Source organism: Silurus meridionalis, chromosome 13 (assembly GCF_014805685.1).
Source record: "Silurus meridionalis isolate SWU-2019-XX chromosome 13, ASM1480568v1, whole genome shotgun sequence".
Taxonomy (NCBI): domain Eukaryota; kingdom Metazoa; phylum Chordata; class Actinopteri; order Siluriformes; family Siluridae; genus Silurus; species Silurus meridionalis.
The window spans coordinates 7,947,542-7,961,412 of record NC_060896.1 but is presented as its reverse complement, the minus strand read 5'-3'; the positions used below and the strand labels follow the sequence as shown (position 1 = coordinate 7,961,412).

Below are 13,871 nucleotides of genomic sequence, written 5' to 3'. Positions count from 1 at the left end.
GCACAAAATTATGACCACCTGCCTAATGTAGTGTTGGTCCCCCATTCGCTGCCAAAACAGTCCTGACCCATTGAGCATTAACATTAAATTCTTCAGCATTTGGAGATACAGGAGCTCATCTATTGGATCGGACCACATGGACCAGCCTTCGCTCCCCAAGTGCAATGAGCCTTGGTTGCCCACGACCCTGTTGCCGGTTCACCACTATTCCTTTTATAGATACTCACCGCTGCAGACCAGGAACTCCCCACAAGAGCTGAAGTTTTGGAGATGCCTCTCTGACCCAATTTGGCCCTTGTCAAACTCGCTCCAAATCTTAACGCTTTCCTATTTTTCCGAACAAAATGTTCACTTGATGCCTTGTATATCCCGACCCACTAACAAGTCCCATGATGAAGAGATAAACAGGGTTATTCATTTAACCTTTTAGTGGTAATAAATTTATGCCTGATAGTTGTACATGTATGCTTAGGTTCCCTGGTGGTCTAGTGGTTAGGATGCGGTGCTCTCACCGCTGCGGCCCAGGTTCGATCACCGGTCAGGGAACCAACCCCAGCCACTTTCAGTGCCGGTCCCAAGCCTGGATAAATAGGGAGGGTTGCGTTAGGAAGGGCATCCAGCGTAAAAACATGTGCGGAGGATCCGCTGTGGCAACCCCTAATGGGAGACACCGAAAGAAAGTTAGTTAGTTGTACACGTATGCTTACAGATCAAGATACTTCAAAATATTAATAATTGTTTTTCTTTATTAAAGAAAATATATATATTTCAACTGTAATTTTTTTTTGCTATACATTATGTCTATTATTGGCCCCACATGTACCTGTGAAGGACTTGTTTCCATAGTAGCGATTATGTATTAATCATGAACACAATTAATATGAATATTTGATTTACAGCTGGAACTATTGTCAGAGCCGTGCAGTTCTAAAAAGTACATTAAAATCTTCTGAAATTAGATCATTCAACAGCGATTTGTTCAAATTATTATTATCACTACCTTTTAGCAAAAAGCAAATATATTTCATACAGCATAGAATAGATGAAGCTGTCCTTATGCAAGGACTCTTTTTGTGTTCGGGTGTCAATGTTTTCTCATGTTTGTGTGTTTGTGTGTTACTTCTTTGTGCCTAGTGCAGTAATGTGATCATCACTGTATACTATGCAGTTGTAATAAGACGAGTGTTTGAAAAGAGCAGAAGGTGTATGCTGCTAATTCATCAATAATGAGTGTGCTTGATGGAAGAGACTTAGCACAGGTCAAGCTGGCTAGCTTAGTGTCATGGGCATGAACCCCATATCAGGAAGCTGATACAGGTAGGGAATATGTTAAAATGTTTAAGCTAGCCAGTCATTTTTTCTGTTTCATGTTTCCAATGTTTTGCTAGCAGTATGTATTGGTTTGAACTGATACATGGATTTGTAGTGATTGTAACTAGTTGTTACAAAAAGCATGAAGTGCAAGTGTAGACAAGTTGTACACGTGTGAGGAGTTCACTGCATGGAAAGTCTTATCGATGACCATCAAGTATTAAAGAAACCAATGCCTTTCTCTTCTGCCAAAGACTGCTCTTAATGAATACACTTATTGTTGGCAACTTTTGGGATTGCGCTCAGTTACACAGATCTACAGAAAGTTTAGAGACCTTACAAGCTTTCAAAGCTGCATGTGATTCAGAAAGGACAGGCATATTCTTTTAATACAACATTTTTAATCTGGAAATTGAGGCATAATTATGGTTAAGCAAGAACAGCCTGAGGCATTTGTCAATTTATTTTGAAAAAGTTTTTTTTAATGTGCTTATGCCTTACAAGGAACAGAATGTACATTATTATGTTTTATTCTAAGAAGCCTGCCTGTTTAATGACTTGTTAACCACAACTGGGAATATGCTGTCCTGTTTTTAGTACATGCAATGACTGTTGGGTTTGTATCTACAGTAAGTCAGAGCTGTGTATGGCTCACATTTGAATGCTGTTTACAAACAGTGCTCATCCAATGTGAAACTAGTGCTGGTGAAATGTTGACCTTATTAACTGCCAAGGAACTCATTATTTTCATTACGGCTGTTTAAATTTCTTTATGAGCTAACTCATCAGGAGCCATTGGCTTGGTGCTTATCACTGCAAATAATTCTACGTGTAGCACATTTCTACATACAGTACATATCTGCACAAGACCAGGGGGAAAAAAACAAACAATAAAAAGCTTTAGCCTGTTTTCATAAGCATCAATGCTGGAATGTGTTTAGTATATGGTTTATGCAACCCTAAATCTAAAAAGGTTGGGCAAAATGTACATCAAAACAGAATGCAATATTGTGCAAACCTAATAAATCCATATTCTATTCACAATAAAACAAACAAAAAACATATCAAATGTTACAGGAGTCTAGCTGATAAACACTTCTGTGTGTCCTTTGTTGTGTTTTTCGTTAAATGATCTGCCAAATGTTTTCAAATAGTAAAAGGTCTAGACTGTGGGCAGGCAAGTTCAGCACTTTTTTTTTTTTTCTGTACAAAATTTTTTACATATTACATATTGCAGCCATCAAAATAAAAAAAATCTTTTCCCTATTAAGGTACATTTCTTTAGTTTAACCATTAAATATGTTTTCTATGTTGTATTGTGAATAAAATATGGGTTTATGGGCTTTGCAAATCATTGCATTCTGTTTTTATTTATATTTTACCTTTGAACCTTTTTTGGAATTGGGGTTGTACCTAAAGTTTGTTAATGTTTGCTTTTACATTCCATTGTTAGGACCACTGGAGACCACAGATATAAACATAACTTATACATACAGAGTAATTGTTTATCAGGGAAAAATATAGACCATGATGCATGCAATGTTGTCATGCATTTATTCACTTATTCATATATAGTATCTTCTTTATCCTAATCAGTGTCACAGTAAAACCAGACTCTATTAAAGAACACTTTAGAAATCTGGCATAGCCAGTACACTTTGTGGCAAATTTAAGTAAATCTGTTAAAGATTCATTTACTTCATTTATCACTAGTACAGCTTCATCCTGGTCAGGTCTTGGTGGATCAATGGCATTTCCCAGAATGCTAGTCACAAGGAATGCAGTAAACATACAAGTCAATCACAGGGTATTACACACAGACACATTTAGGGACAATATGAATGAGCTAATCCACTTAGTGTCTTGTTTTTGAAAGGTTGTATAAAACCCACTTAGACACATAGAGAAAATGAGAAACTCAGAGGAGCTCAAGACCGATTATTGAACCCTAGGCACTAACACAACCTGCTGTGCCTCTCTGCATCTCCAAGATCAGATTATTTTATTCCCCTATTTGACAGGATTTAATTTGCATGATGAGGCAGAGTAGTTCCATCACTTGCAGGTTGTCTTCCTATTTTTATTTATATAACGCCCCTATATTATGCATGTTTTTGGGCCAACTCTCTGGTCACATGATAATTTTAGTTATGTTTATATAGATACAATTGCAATTCACAGACATATGCTGTGCTTGTTTCTTGCTTTGGGGCAAAAATATATATCAGAGTACTGTATTAGGCTTGTATTAGCATAAAAATATTGTATCTCAACAATATCATCCAATGCTTAGATTTTTAAATATATATATGCAGTTGCTTCTTCTAATTATGTAACGTTAGATGATGTCACAAAATCATCTTTTCTAACATACAGTGTACCGTGTTTTTCAGACTATACGCCGCTACTTTTTTCCCAACGTTTTGAACCCCGCGGTTTAAACAACGAAGCGGCTAATTTATGAATTGTTCCTGGGTTTTTCCCGGTTTCACAAACTTCAAGCCAAAAAACTGAACCATATAACATTAGACCAATGAAATTTCCGAACGGAAACAATAACACGCACCTCACCTGTGTTCTGACCTGAACGGCATCGGGAGAAAAACTTTTTTTAACGCACGACGATGCCAAAAGATAAACTCCAGAGAGAAATAGTTGTGAACGGAAGGAGGAAGACAGTGAACAATAACTTTCTTGGTCAGCTACTGTTTAGATACAAGCTGTTGTAACGCGTTGAGTCAGGGTGAAGGGATAGCTCGCTAACTTGCAAACTGTTGCTAAGTTGCAACAGAAATCATATAAGCACAGACAGGTTTCCAAAACTCGTGCTTTTTTATTTTTCTTGGCAACAGTGTTAAGGGTTAGTCAAAGAAACTTAGAAATCAGCATCAGAATATAATAAGGACATAATCCTCGTCTTGAACACACGCAGTAATACTGGGAAAATGCAGTGGCATGCTATTCCCAAAATACCGCTGTGCTCCTAAAGGAAGTACAACATATTTCACCCGTTACACCGTGTGTAAAGTACATTAGTGTAAACACCTTCAGCTTACAGACAGGTGCGGCTTTTTTTTGTTAAAAATACAAACATTTGTAAAATTCAGTGTTCTTAAAAATGGGTGCGCTTTATAGTCCGGAAATTATGGTACATATGAAACAACATGCAAGTTCAATCCCAAGTTCTGAAATTGAGTGTTGTCATGGAGAGGAGACATAAAATACATAATTACGTCTGTCAAGTATTTTATTGCAACTAAAAATTGATATATATATAAATAATCCTCCTCTTCTTCTTCTTCTTCTTCTTCTTCTTCTTCTTCTTCTTCTTTTGGCTTCTCCCATTAGGGAAAACAGCGGATCATCCATTTCCATACCCCATGTCCTCTACATCTGCCTCTTTCAACCCAACTACCTGCATGTCTTTCCTCACCACATCCATAAACCGCCCCCTTGGTCTTCTTTTTTTCCTTCTCCCTGGTGGCTTCATCCTGAGCATTCTTCTAACGATTATACCCCATGTCCCTACTCTGAACATGTCCAAACTATCTCAATTTTGCCTCCCTCACCTTGTCTCCAAAACGTCCTACATGCGCTGTCCCTGATAAACTCATTTCTAATCCTGTCCATCGTCGTCACTCCCAACGAAAACCTCAACATCTTCAGCTCTGCTACCTCCAGCTCCACCTCCTGTCTTTTACGCAATGCCAGTGTCTCTAAACCATACAACATCGCAGGTCTCACCACTGTCCTATAAACTTTCCCTTTCACTCTCGCAGATACTCTTCTGTCACAAATCACTCCTACTCTTCTCCACCCACTCCACCCTGCCTGCACTCTTTTCTTCACTTCTCCAACACACTCTCCATTACTTTGTTGTCCATCTACACTGTTGACCCCAGGTACCTGAACTGCTCCACCTTCTCCACCTCTTCTCCCTGCAACCACACCACTCTACTGCTCTCCTCTCATTCACACACATGTACCCTGTCTTACTCCTACTGACTTTCATTCCTCTTCTCTTCAGCGCGTACCTCCACCTCTCTAGGCTCTTCTCAACCTGCTCCCTATTCTCATAACAAATAACAATATCATCTGCAAACATCATAGTCCACGGAGACTCCTGTCCGACCTCGTCCGTCAACCTGTCCATCACCACTGCAAACAGGAAAGGGCTCAGAGCCGATTCTTGATGCAGTCCAACCTCCACCTTGAACCAGTCTGTCATTCTACTGCACACTTCACTGCTGTCACACTGTCCTCATACATGTCCTGCACCACCCTCACATACTTCTCTCACACACCTGACCTCCTCATACAGTACCACAACTCTTGTTAAAAACTCCACTGCCATCTCTCCTAAACATCTCCATGCTTCTACTAGTATGTCATCTGGTCCAACCGACTTTCCACTCTTCATCCTCTTAATAGCTGCTCTCACTTCCTCCTTACTAATCCTATCCACTTCCTGCTTCACCAACTCCACACCATCCAAACTTCTCTCACTCTCATTTTCCTCGTTCATCAGCTCCTCAAAATACTCCCTCCATCTTCTCAACACACTCTCCTCACTAGTCAACACATTTCCACCTCCATCCTTTATTGCTTTAACTTGCAGCACATCCTTCCCAGCTCGGTCCCTCTGCCTGGCCAATCGGTACAAATAAAATGGATATATGTAATAGTAATAGTAATAATAATAATAATAATAATAATAATAATAATACATTTCTTTTTTCGCCTCTACTGTTAGAATAGTGGAAATGTGTTATCTCTAAAACCCCAGTTCTAACAACTCATCTTATTTCAGATTAGTAGGTCAAGACTCTATATTATCATTAGTTTGATTTATAGAGAAAGTGCTACTGTGTGGGCTGATGATAATATATTATATTAGTCAGCTACATCCGTTGCCAATTGCTGCCGCCAGGAAATCAATAAAGAACCAGGCAGAGTTTTGAAACAGCAAAGCTTCTGCAATTGCCTCTACAGTAGCAATGCAGACTTTATTCAATGCACTAATCAAATGATATTTACTACAAATCCACTTCAGTCCAGTTGTTCAAGTGTGATGATGAAAGAGCTCTAATGCACTGTAGGTAACATCTTTAGGAAAAGTCTAAAAGATACAGAGATGTCAGAGAACAGTATAAAACAAAAATGCACTTTTAGGATGAGTTATGCTGCTTTCATAGCTCTCAAAGTCAGCTGTTGGTATGCATTCCTATACACAGTCATTTAGAGAAGATTGACGCACTAACAACATAAGAGGAAAAAGAAGGACCATAATTCTAATGACTATTACCATCATGAATTACTGCTGTGTGTGTGTGTGTGTGTGTGTGTGTGTCCTTCTTAAAAATTTAATAGCAGTATTCACAGAATAACATTTGAAAAAAATGTATTCAGGCATTTATAATATAATGCATAAGATCTATTATACTTTGTGAATGTCTCATAATAACTGTCTGTCTTTTCATTATTTAAACAAGTGAAAGAGGTATAAGAGGTGTCACACATGCAGGCAACACCATTTAAGAAGGTACCAGTAGCAAATCAATATGAACTTTTATGGTATGTACAGTACATTCGAGTATATCCGGGCCTCCATACAGTGTTTTACACTTAGATATGCTAACGTTGCATAATAACCTATATAAAGCTGCAATCCCATTAACATTTTGCCAGTTTCAATTACGAAATTTTATTTCTGGTCTGCATCATTACAGTATTCCTGTCACTTTGAATATAATGCAAAACATCAGCTAAATCTATATTATTATTACTAGGAAAACCAGTTAATCGATTCTTTGCTGTTCACATCTGTTTATAATCTTATGGGAAACTGAATTCCAATCTGACACTAGTCTTCTTAGATAGATTTTTTTCTTGGCTTAAAAATGTTTCTCATCATCAAGAGATATATGACTTTTTACATAGCTTGCAACTTTAAGTATCTTGCATATTTTATTATACTGTATATTTTGCATAATAAAAAAACAATCTGTTTCTAATCAAGTCTTAAAGTTAGGTAAATATAACCTCAGATGAACCACAATATAAAGTATATTACCATGTGACATTATTCATATTAGACAAATAAAGGTGAAATGGAAAAGCCATGTGTGAAACCCTAAGTACACCTTAACTGCTCCCATGTGCTGTTAATTAAATGCACTTGATTAATTGAACATCAGCAAGTGTGACCACCTCTATTAAAGCTTTAGCATTTTGCTAGCCTGAAGCATTCATGTGTTTACACAACACAAAGGAGGAAATACATCAGCAATGATCAGCAAACAGAAGCAACTGTTGCTGCCAATCAGTTTGGGAAGGCTTACAAGGCCATCATTTATCATATGATTTTACAGTCAGGAACATTATTCACAAGTGAAAACATTGATACAGTTGCCAATCAGTCCAAGTGGACATCCAAGCAAGTGTGCAATGCTCAGAGAAATTGTAAAATACCCGAGTTGTGTCTCATGTTAATGTTCATGACAGTACATTTAGAAAATGTCTGAAAAAGTATGGTTTGTTAGGAAGAGATGCCAAGAGAAAGTCTCTTTTCTAAGAAAAAAAACATGACAGCACAGCTTAAGTCTGCAAAGTTGCAGCTGAACAAACCACAAGAATTCTGGAACAATTCTCTTTGGACAAATGACACCATAGTGAAGATGTTTGTACATAATGCACATAGACATTCATTTAGTTTTGGTGAAAAACACAAACAGGACCTGGGCAGCCACAGGACCTGGGCAACTTGCAGTTGTTGGCCGAATTGGCCGAAATTAGGTCATGCAACAGTTCAATAATTCGAAGCAGACCAACAAATCTACATCAAAAGAGACCAGTCAAAGTCCAGACCCCAAAATGACATTAAGAAAGCTGTGCATAATCAAATACCTACAAATCTCAATGAACTACAGCAAAAAAACTACTCCAAAATTATTGTAAAGATTGACAGAACAAATAGAAAACATGATTATTTCATGTTATTGCAGATAATGGTGGTACTTTCACAAGCTTTTTTAACACGTGGTTTCTTCATTTCAGTATTCATTTTCAATATGTCATGTGTTTTGTTGTTCACCTAAAGTTATATTTACCTTATTCTAAGATCTGATGAGGACCAGATGATTTTTTTCTATTATGTCCTGATACTAAAACTATAGAATTCAAAGAGGGTGTGCTTTCATTTTCACGACTGTATGCTCAGAAAAAAAATGATTATCTGCTGGGTGCCTCGTTTTACAATATCAACATATACTACATGGACAGACTTTTTGGGACTTGTCCAGCCAAATGCAGTGCTTCCCCAAATGCAGTGCTTTTACCACATAGTTCGAGGCATACATTATTTTTCTGTAGGATGTCTTAAGATGTGTTGGTATAAAATTTTCCCTTCACTTGAACTAGAAGACCCAAAACTGTTCCAGCTTGATAGTGTCCAGTGCACAAAGCAAGCTTAATGAATATATGGTTTACAAAAGGTTTACAAAGTGAAAGATCTTGAGTGGTTTTTCTATAGAGCTCTGACCTCAATCCTACTGAACACTTTTGGAATGAAGAGGCTTGACTGCACCGCCGGACTTCCTTATCCCACATCAGTGCCTACATTTACTAATAGCCTAGTGGCTAAATGAGCACAAATCTATGAAACCACACATCAAAATCCAGTGGAACTATTGATTTATAATTTACTAATGAGATTTACTGATGAGATTTACTGATTAGATTTACTGATGAGAAACTATTATTGCCAATATTCAATCTCCTAAAACCTAGCATAGTAGAAAATGGGGCTCTCACAGTGTCATGGTGTCAAATTTTTTGTCAAATATTTACCAATTTTATTTACAGTCGGCAGGCCTATATGCTTTTATACGGCTATATGTCGTATCCAATAAATATGAGAGGCATCATTCCAAACAACTGGCTGGAAACAAATAGAACACAGGAAATACAGACTGGGATAATCATGCTACTTATCTTGAATACTAAGGATGTGAACAGCAGCTCTTCAGACGATAGACATTAATGACAACATTGCACTGACTCATTGTTGAAGAGATGTTTTGTGTGTGTGTGTGTGTGTGTGTGTGTGTGTGTGTGGGTGTGTGTGTGTGTGTGTGTGTGTATGTCTGTCTGTCTGTCTGTGTGTCTGTGTAAGTTTCTGTGTGTACATTTTACAGGACCCTGCAATGTATACTCTTGTCCATTGTGTGTCCACACACAGGATTTAAACTAGTACTGACCGTGTCCTTATTTTCTCTTTAATACTGTTATCTCTGTAGCATTGTTTGTTTTCTTTATTTTAACCAAGGTAAATTCCAAAATAGTTAATTGTGTGGCTATGATTTGCTTGTAAGACATATCTGTACACTTAGTTTTAGGTGAAGTAAATAAGTAAATTAATATTTTTTCGGATAATTAAAGAAGGTGTGAAGAGTATTTCATTGATTTGGGTAGAAATGCAAAGCTATCAACTTAACATAAAACCTCTGAAACTAGGCAGAAGAAAACAGTGGGATCCTATTCTACATTAGCTGATGTACTTTTTTGTATAGGTCTGCCAGTCTAATAAAAAATAATGAATAACAATTGTATTTTAATTATGGTTAATAATAATAATGGTTATTAATGTTGAACAAAAAAAATCATATTCATATTATATATCCAATTATAAAGATAACAATAATTCATTGCATTGGGTTTTATCTACAAATATTAATGTATTTTGATGAATAAAACCTAAAACTCATCGACTTTAGGTTACATATGTAACCCTGGTTCCCTGAGGGAATGAGACGCTGCGTCAACAACTGCGTAGTCCACGCTCTGAATCACCCTAGAGGCTGTTATACTCAGTGAAGTCGCCATTCCCTGCCATTGCCCTTGTCTCAATAGAGCGTCTATTACCTTGTTTAAGTGGCCTGGGATATATGCTGCCCTTATGGAAAGCAGCTTTCCCTGGGTCCAGCAGCTTGCCTAGGAGGCGAGATCACAGACCCCCCTGGTGGTTGATGTAGCAACCACTGATGTGTTGTCCGTATAGACCTTGAGGTATAGATAGAAATGCTTAAATGCTTGAAGCATAGCCAGCACCTCAAGGCAATTGATATGACATGTGTGATGGAGCCTTGCCCAAAGACCTTGCGCGGAGTGGCCATTTATGACTGCTCCTCAGCCAGTGAGGGATGCATCTGTCGTAAGCATTACACGATGACCAGGAACTCCTAGCACGCCCCGATCTCTCGACACATCTAAGGCATGCAGGACTCACCATGTGACCTTGATTGTCTAAAGTGGATTGCCCCTGCGAGAGAACCCTTGGGCTCTAAGCCACTATTGGAGGGGTTTCATGTGCAGGAGGCCAAGTTGAATCACATTGGACACTGCTGGCCTCAGAACCAGCAGTCTTAAAGCTGCGTCACAGTGAGTGACAGGCCTTTTCTCACTTTTTTTAGGGCCATAAGGAACTGTGCCTGCATAATGGTCGAATCCCGTACTATGCCTGATAGGTGGTTTTCAGTAATAGAGAAAGCACACTCTTTTTGGCGTTCAGCCTTAACCCCAACACCCTCATGTGGGCAAGAACGAAATCTCGATGCTGGACTTCCAGCTGCTCCGATTGAGCCAGTATCAACCAATTGTCGATATAATCTAGAATCCGCACTTCGTGAAGGTGCGGGGTGACAGGACAAGAAGAAACGGGAGGACCCGGTATTGGTAACCATCGGCCCAGAAAAGAAAACCTAAGGAACTTCCTGTGTTCCAAGACCAGAGCCTGCTTGGGCCCCACCAGGGTGGAGCACACCCCGGTGGTGGGTGAGACTTACAGGACCCATCAAGACACATCTGGCAGATTGCTGGATAGTTTGTTAAGGGCTAAGGGTTTGTTAAATCAATCTCTCAAAACTGACCTCTGGTGCGCCTAGAGTCGGAGCTATGCCGTGGTGCACCTCCAGGGGCCTCCTGAGAGGTGGCGAACCCTCGAAGTCTGGGAGATTGCAAATGTCAGGTTTAAAGCATAATGACACTATAATGAAAAAGGCAGAATTGTTTCACAGGAGAGGATGAAAATATTCCTGGGACACATGTGAACATACCCTTTTCTATGTTGCTGCAATTATAGTAAATTTGTACATACAGTGTAATCCTGATTAGCATCAGTGATTATGTCAGAGAACACAGGCCCCACTGATTACAAATTAATATCCTGATTGCTTTCCCTATCAAGATATGGTTACATGCCCCCCTTGATTACCCTTATCACCTTTCCCATTTTGATGATTGCCTTATTCACATAAAAAAACAAAAAAAAAAAAAAAAAATTAAAATCACACAGTTGTATTTTATCTAAAGCATTATATGATAAAAGGTAAAGCTCATAGGACTTTTCTATGGTTTTGTTTGGTATTCTTTTTACTCCTATAACAGCCTCCACTCTTTTGAGAAGTCTGGCCCCAAGATTCTAAGGATTTCTGTTAGTTAGATGATTTCATATGTAGGCAAGTTCAAGTTTATCCCAAAATGGTTCAGTGTGATTTAAGTGTAGGCTCTGTTCAGTGTTTATGGAGATTGCTTGTGCACAGGGGCATTGTCATACTGGAACAGGTTTTTAGACCTTGAGCATGAAGAGAGAGCAATGTTAGTGCTAGGATAAACAAAGACATTCTAAGTGCTTCCACCTTTGAGTCTATGTTTATAAAATGGCAGCATATGGTGAAATAGTCATGTGTATACATTTGCCCATGTAGTATATATTAAACACAGATATGGTTTATTATTTTTTTGGTATACTCTCCTAAAGTTGTGAATAATTAAGATGGTGTTCAGTGCTGTGGGAAATTATAAGCAATTGCTGGTTATGTCATTCTGACCATTTCTGAAAAATTGTATCTTGATGAGCACCAAGTTGTTAAATATAATTCTTTCTCTGTATTTTGCTAAATGAAACTGTAGAATTATTTTACTTTGTACATGATTCATTTTGAAACAGCTTTGCTGTTTTCTATTTTGAGCTTATTAGGAAATGTAACCCACTCACTTTCTTCTCTGTTCATTATATAATGTCTTCGCTAAACTGAATTGTATTGATCCACTGCTGAACTATAGATAAATTATTGAGTACTCCATTACTTTCCAAAAATCGCTGTAATAATTAACTCGCTAATGGGCTCAAAGGTCGGACAGTGAACAGTGCACAGGACATGCTGCACTCCCCAAAATGGAATTTTAAACCTGTTTGTTACTGAGACTTGTTACTGGAGTGTCTAATTGAACCCCATAGAAGTGTGTGAAGCCAGCTTTTTTCAGCCATTTGATAGCATGATCATATCACATGACTACTACTCTTTATTTATACTTTTTGGCATACTACCAAACCTTATTTACTATAAGTTTTAAACTAAGCAGGAAAAACCACCATGGTGCACACCTCTGGCAATTAAAACTATCCATTTGGAAACCTAGCAAAAGTTTTGTTTGGTGTCCTGCAAATTTAATTCACCATAATTACTTTAAAACATTTACAAGAATATTTTGTTTCCATGCTCTATGTTGAGTTTGGTTTCACTAATAATAAATATACTTTTGCATAAAGTGTCCATATTTGTCCATGCCTAATAATTATGTTCATTAGAGTATTAAAAACTTTAAAGTATTAAAAAATTAAAAAGTGTTCATTTAAGGTAAATTTTAACAGATAGAAATGTGTGATTAAGTTGCGATTAATCACGAGTTAACTCAACAATCATGCAATTAATCGTGATTAAATATTTTAATCGATTAACAGCCCCAATAAAAAGTAATACAAATGTTTATTTTTGCACATACATACAGCATTGTATATACTTAATCTAAGAGCTTTTATCACATCTGACTTCATTTTAGGGATAATTGATATTACAAAAAAAAAAAGAAAAGAATGTTAGAATGATGCTAATTTATAAATAAGGCTAAAATTATGGCCCTTGTCTATTTATACAGGGAGAGTGGCTATGTTTGAAGTGCCAGACACAGAGAGCACTATCTGGTAAATTGGGAGACATGGGAGAACTTCCTAGACCATTACCTACATCGGGTGCTGAGTCAGCAGTTTTGCCCACAGCCCAAACAATCAAAGGTTCACAAGTTGTCCAGGGCTCTGAAACACCTGTTCCTGTTTTCCTTAAACCTACATCTGAGGAACAAATAGTGGTCTCAAAAGTACAACCTGTGGAATCTATTGCTGCTCCTCCTGCTTCAATACAATCAACAGAATCCACCTCCAATAAAGCTGCTGACAAAACAGATGAGTTGAAATGTCCATCCCAAGAACTAACAGTAAAAGAGGAGAATTTGACTTCAGATGAACCTCTACAGATTGCAGAGATACCACCTAGCAAAGCTGTCATCAAAACACATGATTCAAAAAGTGAAATTGCACAACCAGTGGCGATGTCAGAAGATGAACCAACAAAGGCAATGGACCCACCAATCATATTGGAGCCCCCCTGTGTTAATTCATCAACTGAAATGAAGCAGACTTTTGGACTTACATCTATGGTAATGTA

At 37.9% G+C, this 13,871-nt stretch overlaps 1 protein-coding gene across 6 annotated transcripts in view; it reads left to right on the top strand.

Annotated features, from left to right (window-relative positions):
• Positions 1–13,871, top strand: part of pclob (piccolo presynaptic cytomatrix protein b) — a 79,353-nt gene that overhangs the window by 28,275 nt on the left and 37,207 nt on the right. For all 6 annotated transcript variants that reach the window (XM_046864260.1, XM_046864261.1, XM_046864263.1 and 3 more), the window contains exon 17: positions 13,306–13,863. In XM_046864260.1, coding sequence (XP_046720216.1) covers positions 13,306–13,863 — 558 coding nt within the window. The remainder of the gene's footprint in view (positions 1–13,305; positions 13,864–13,871) is intronic.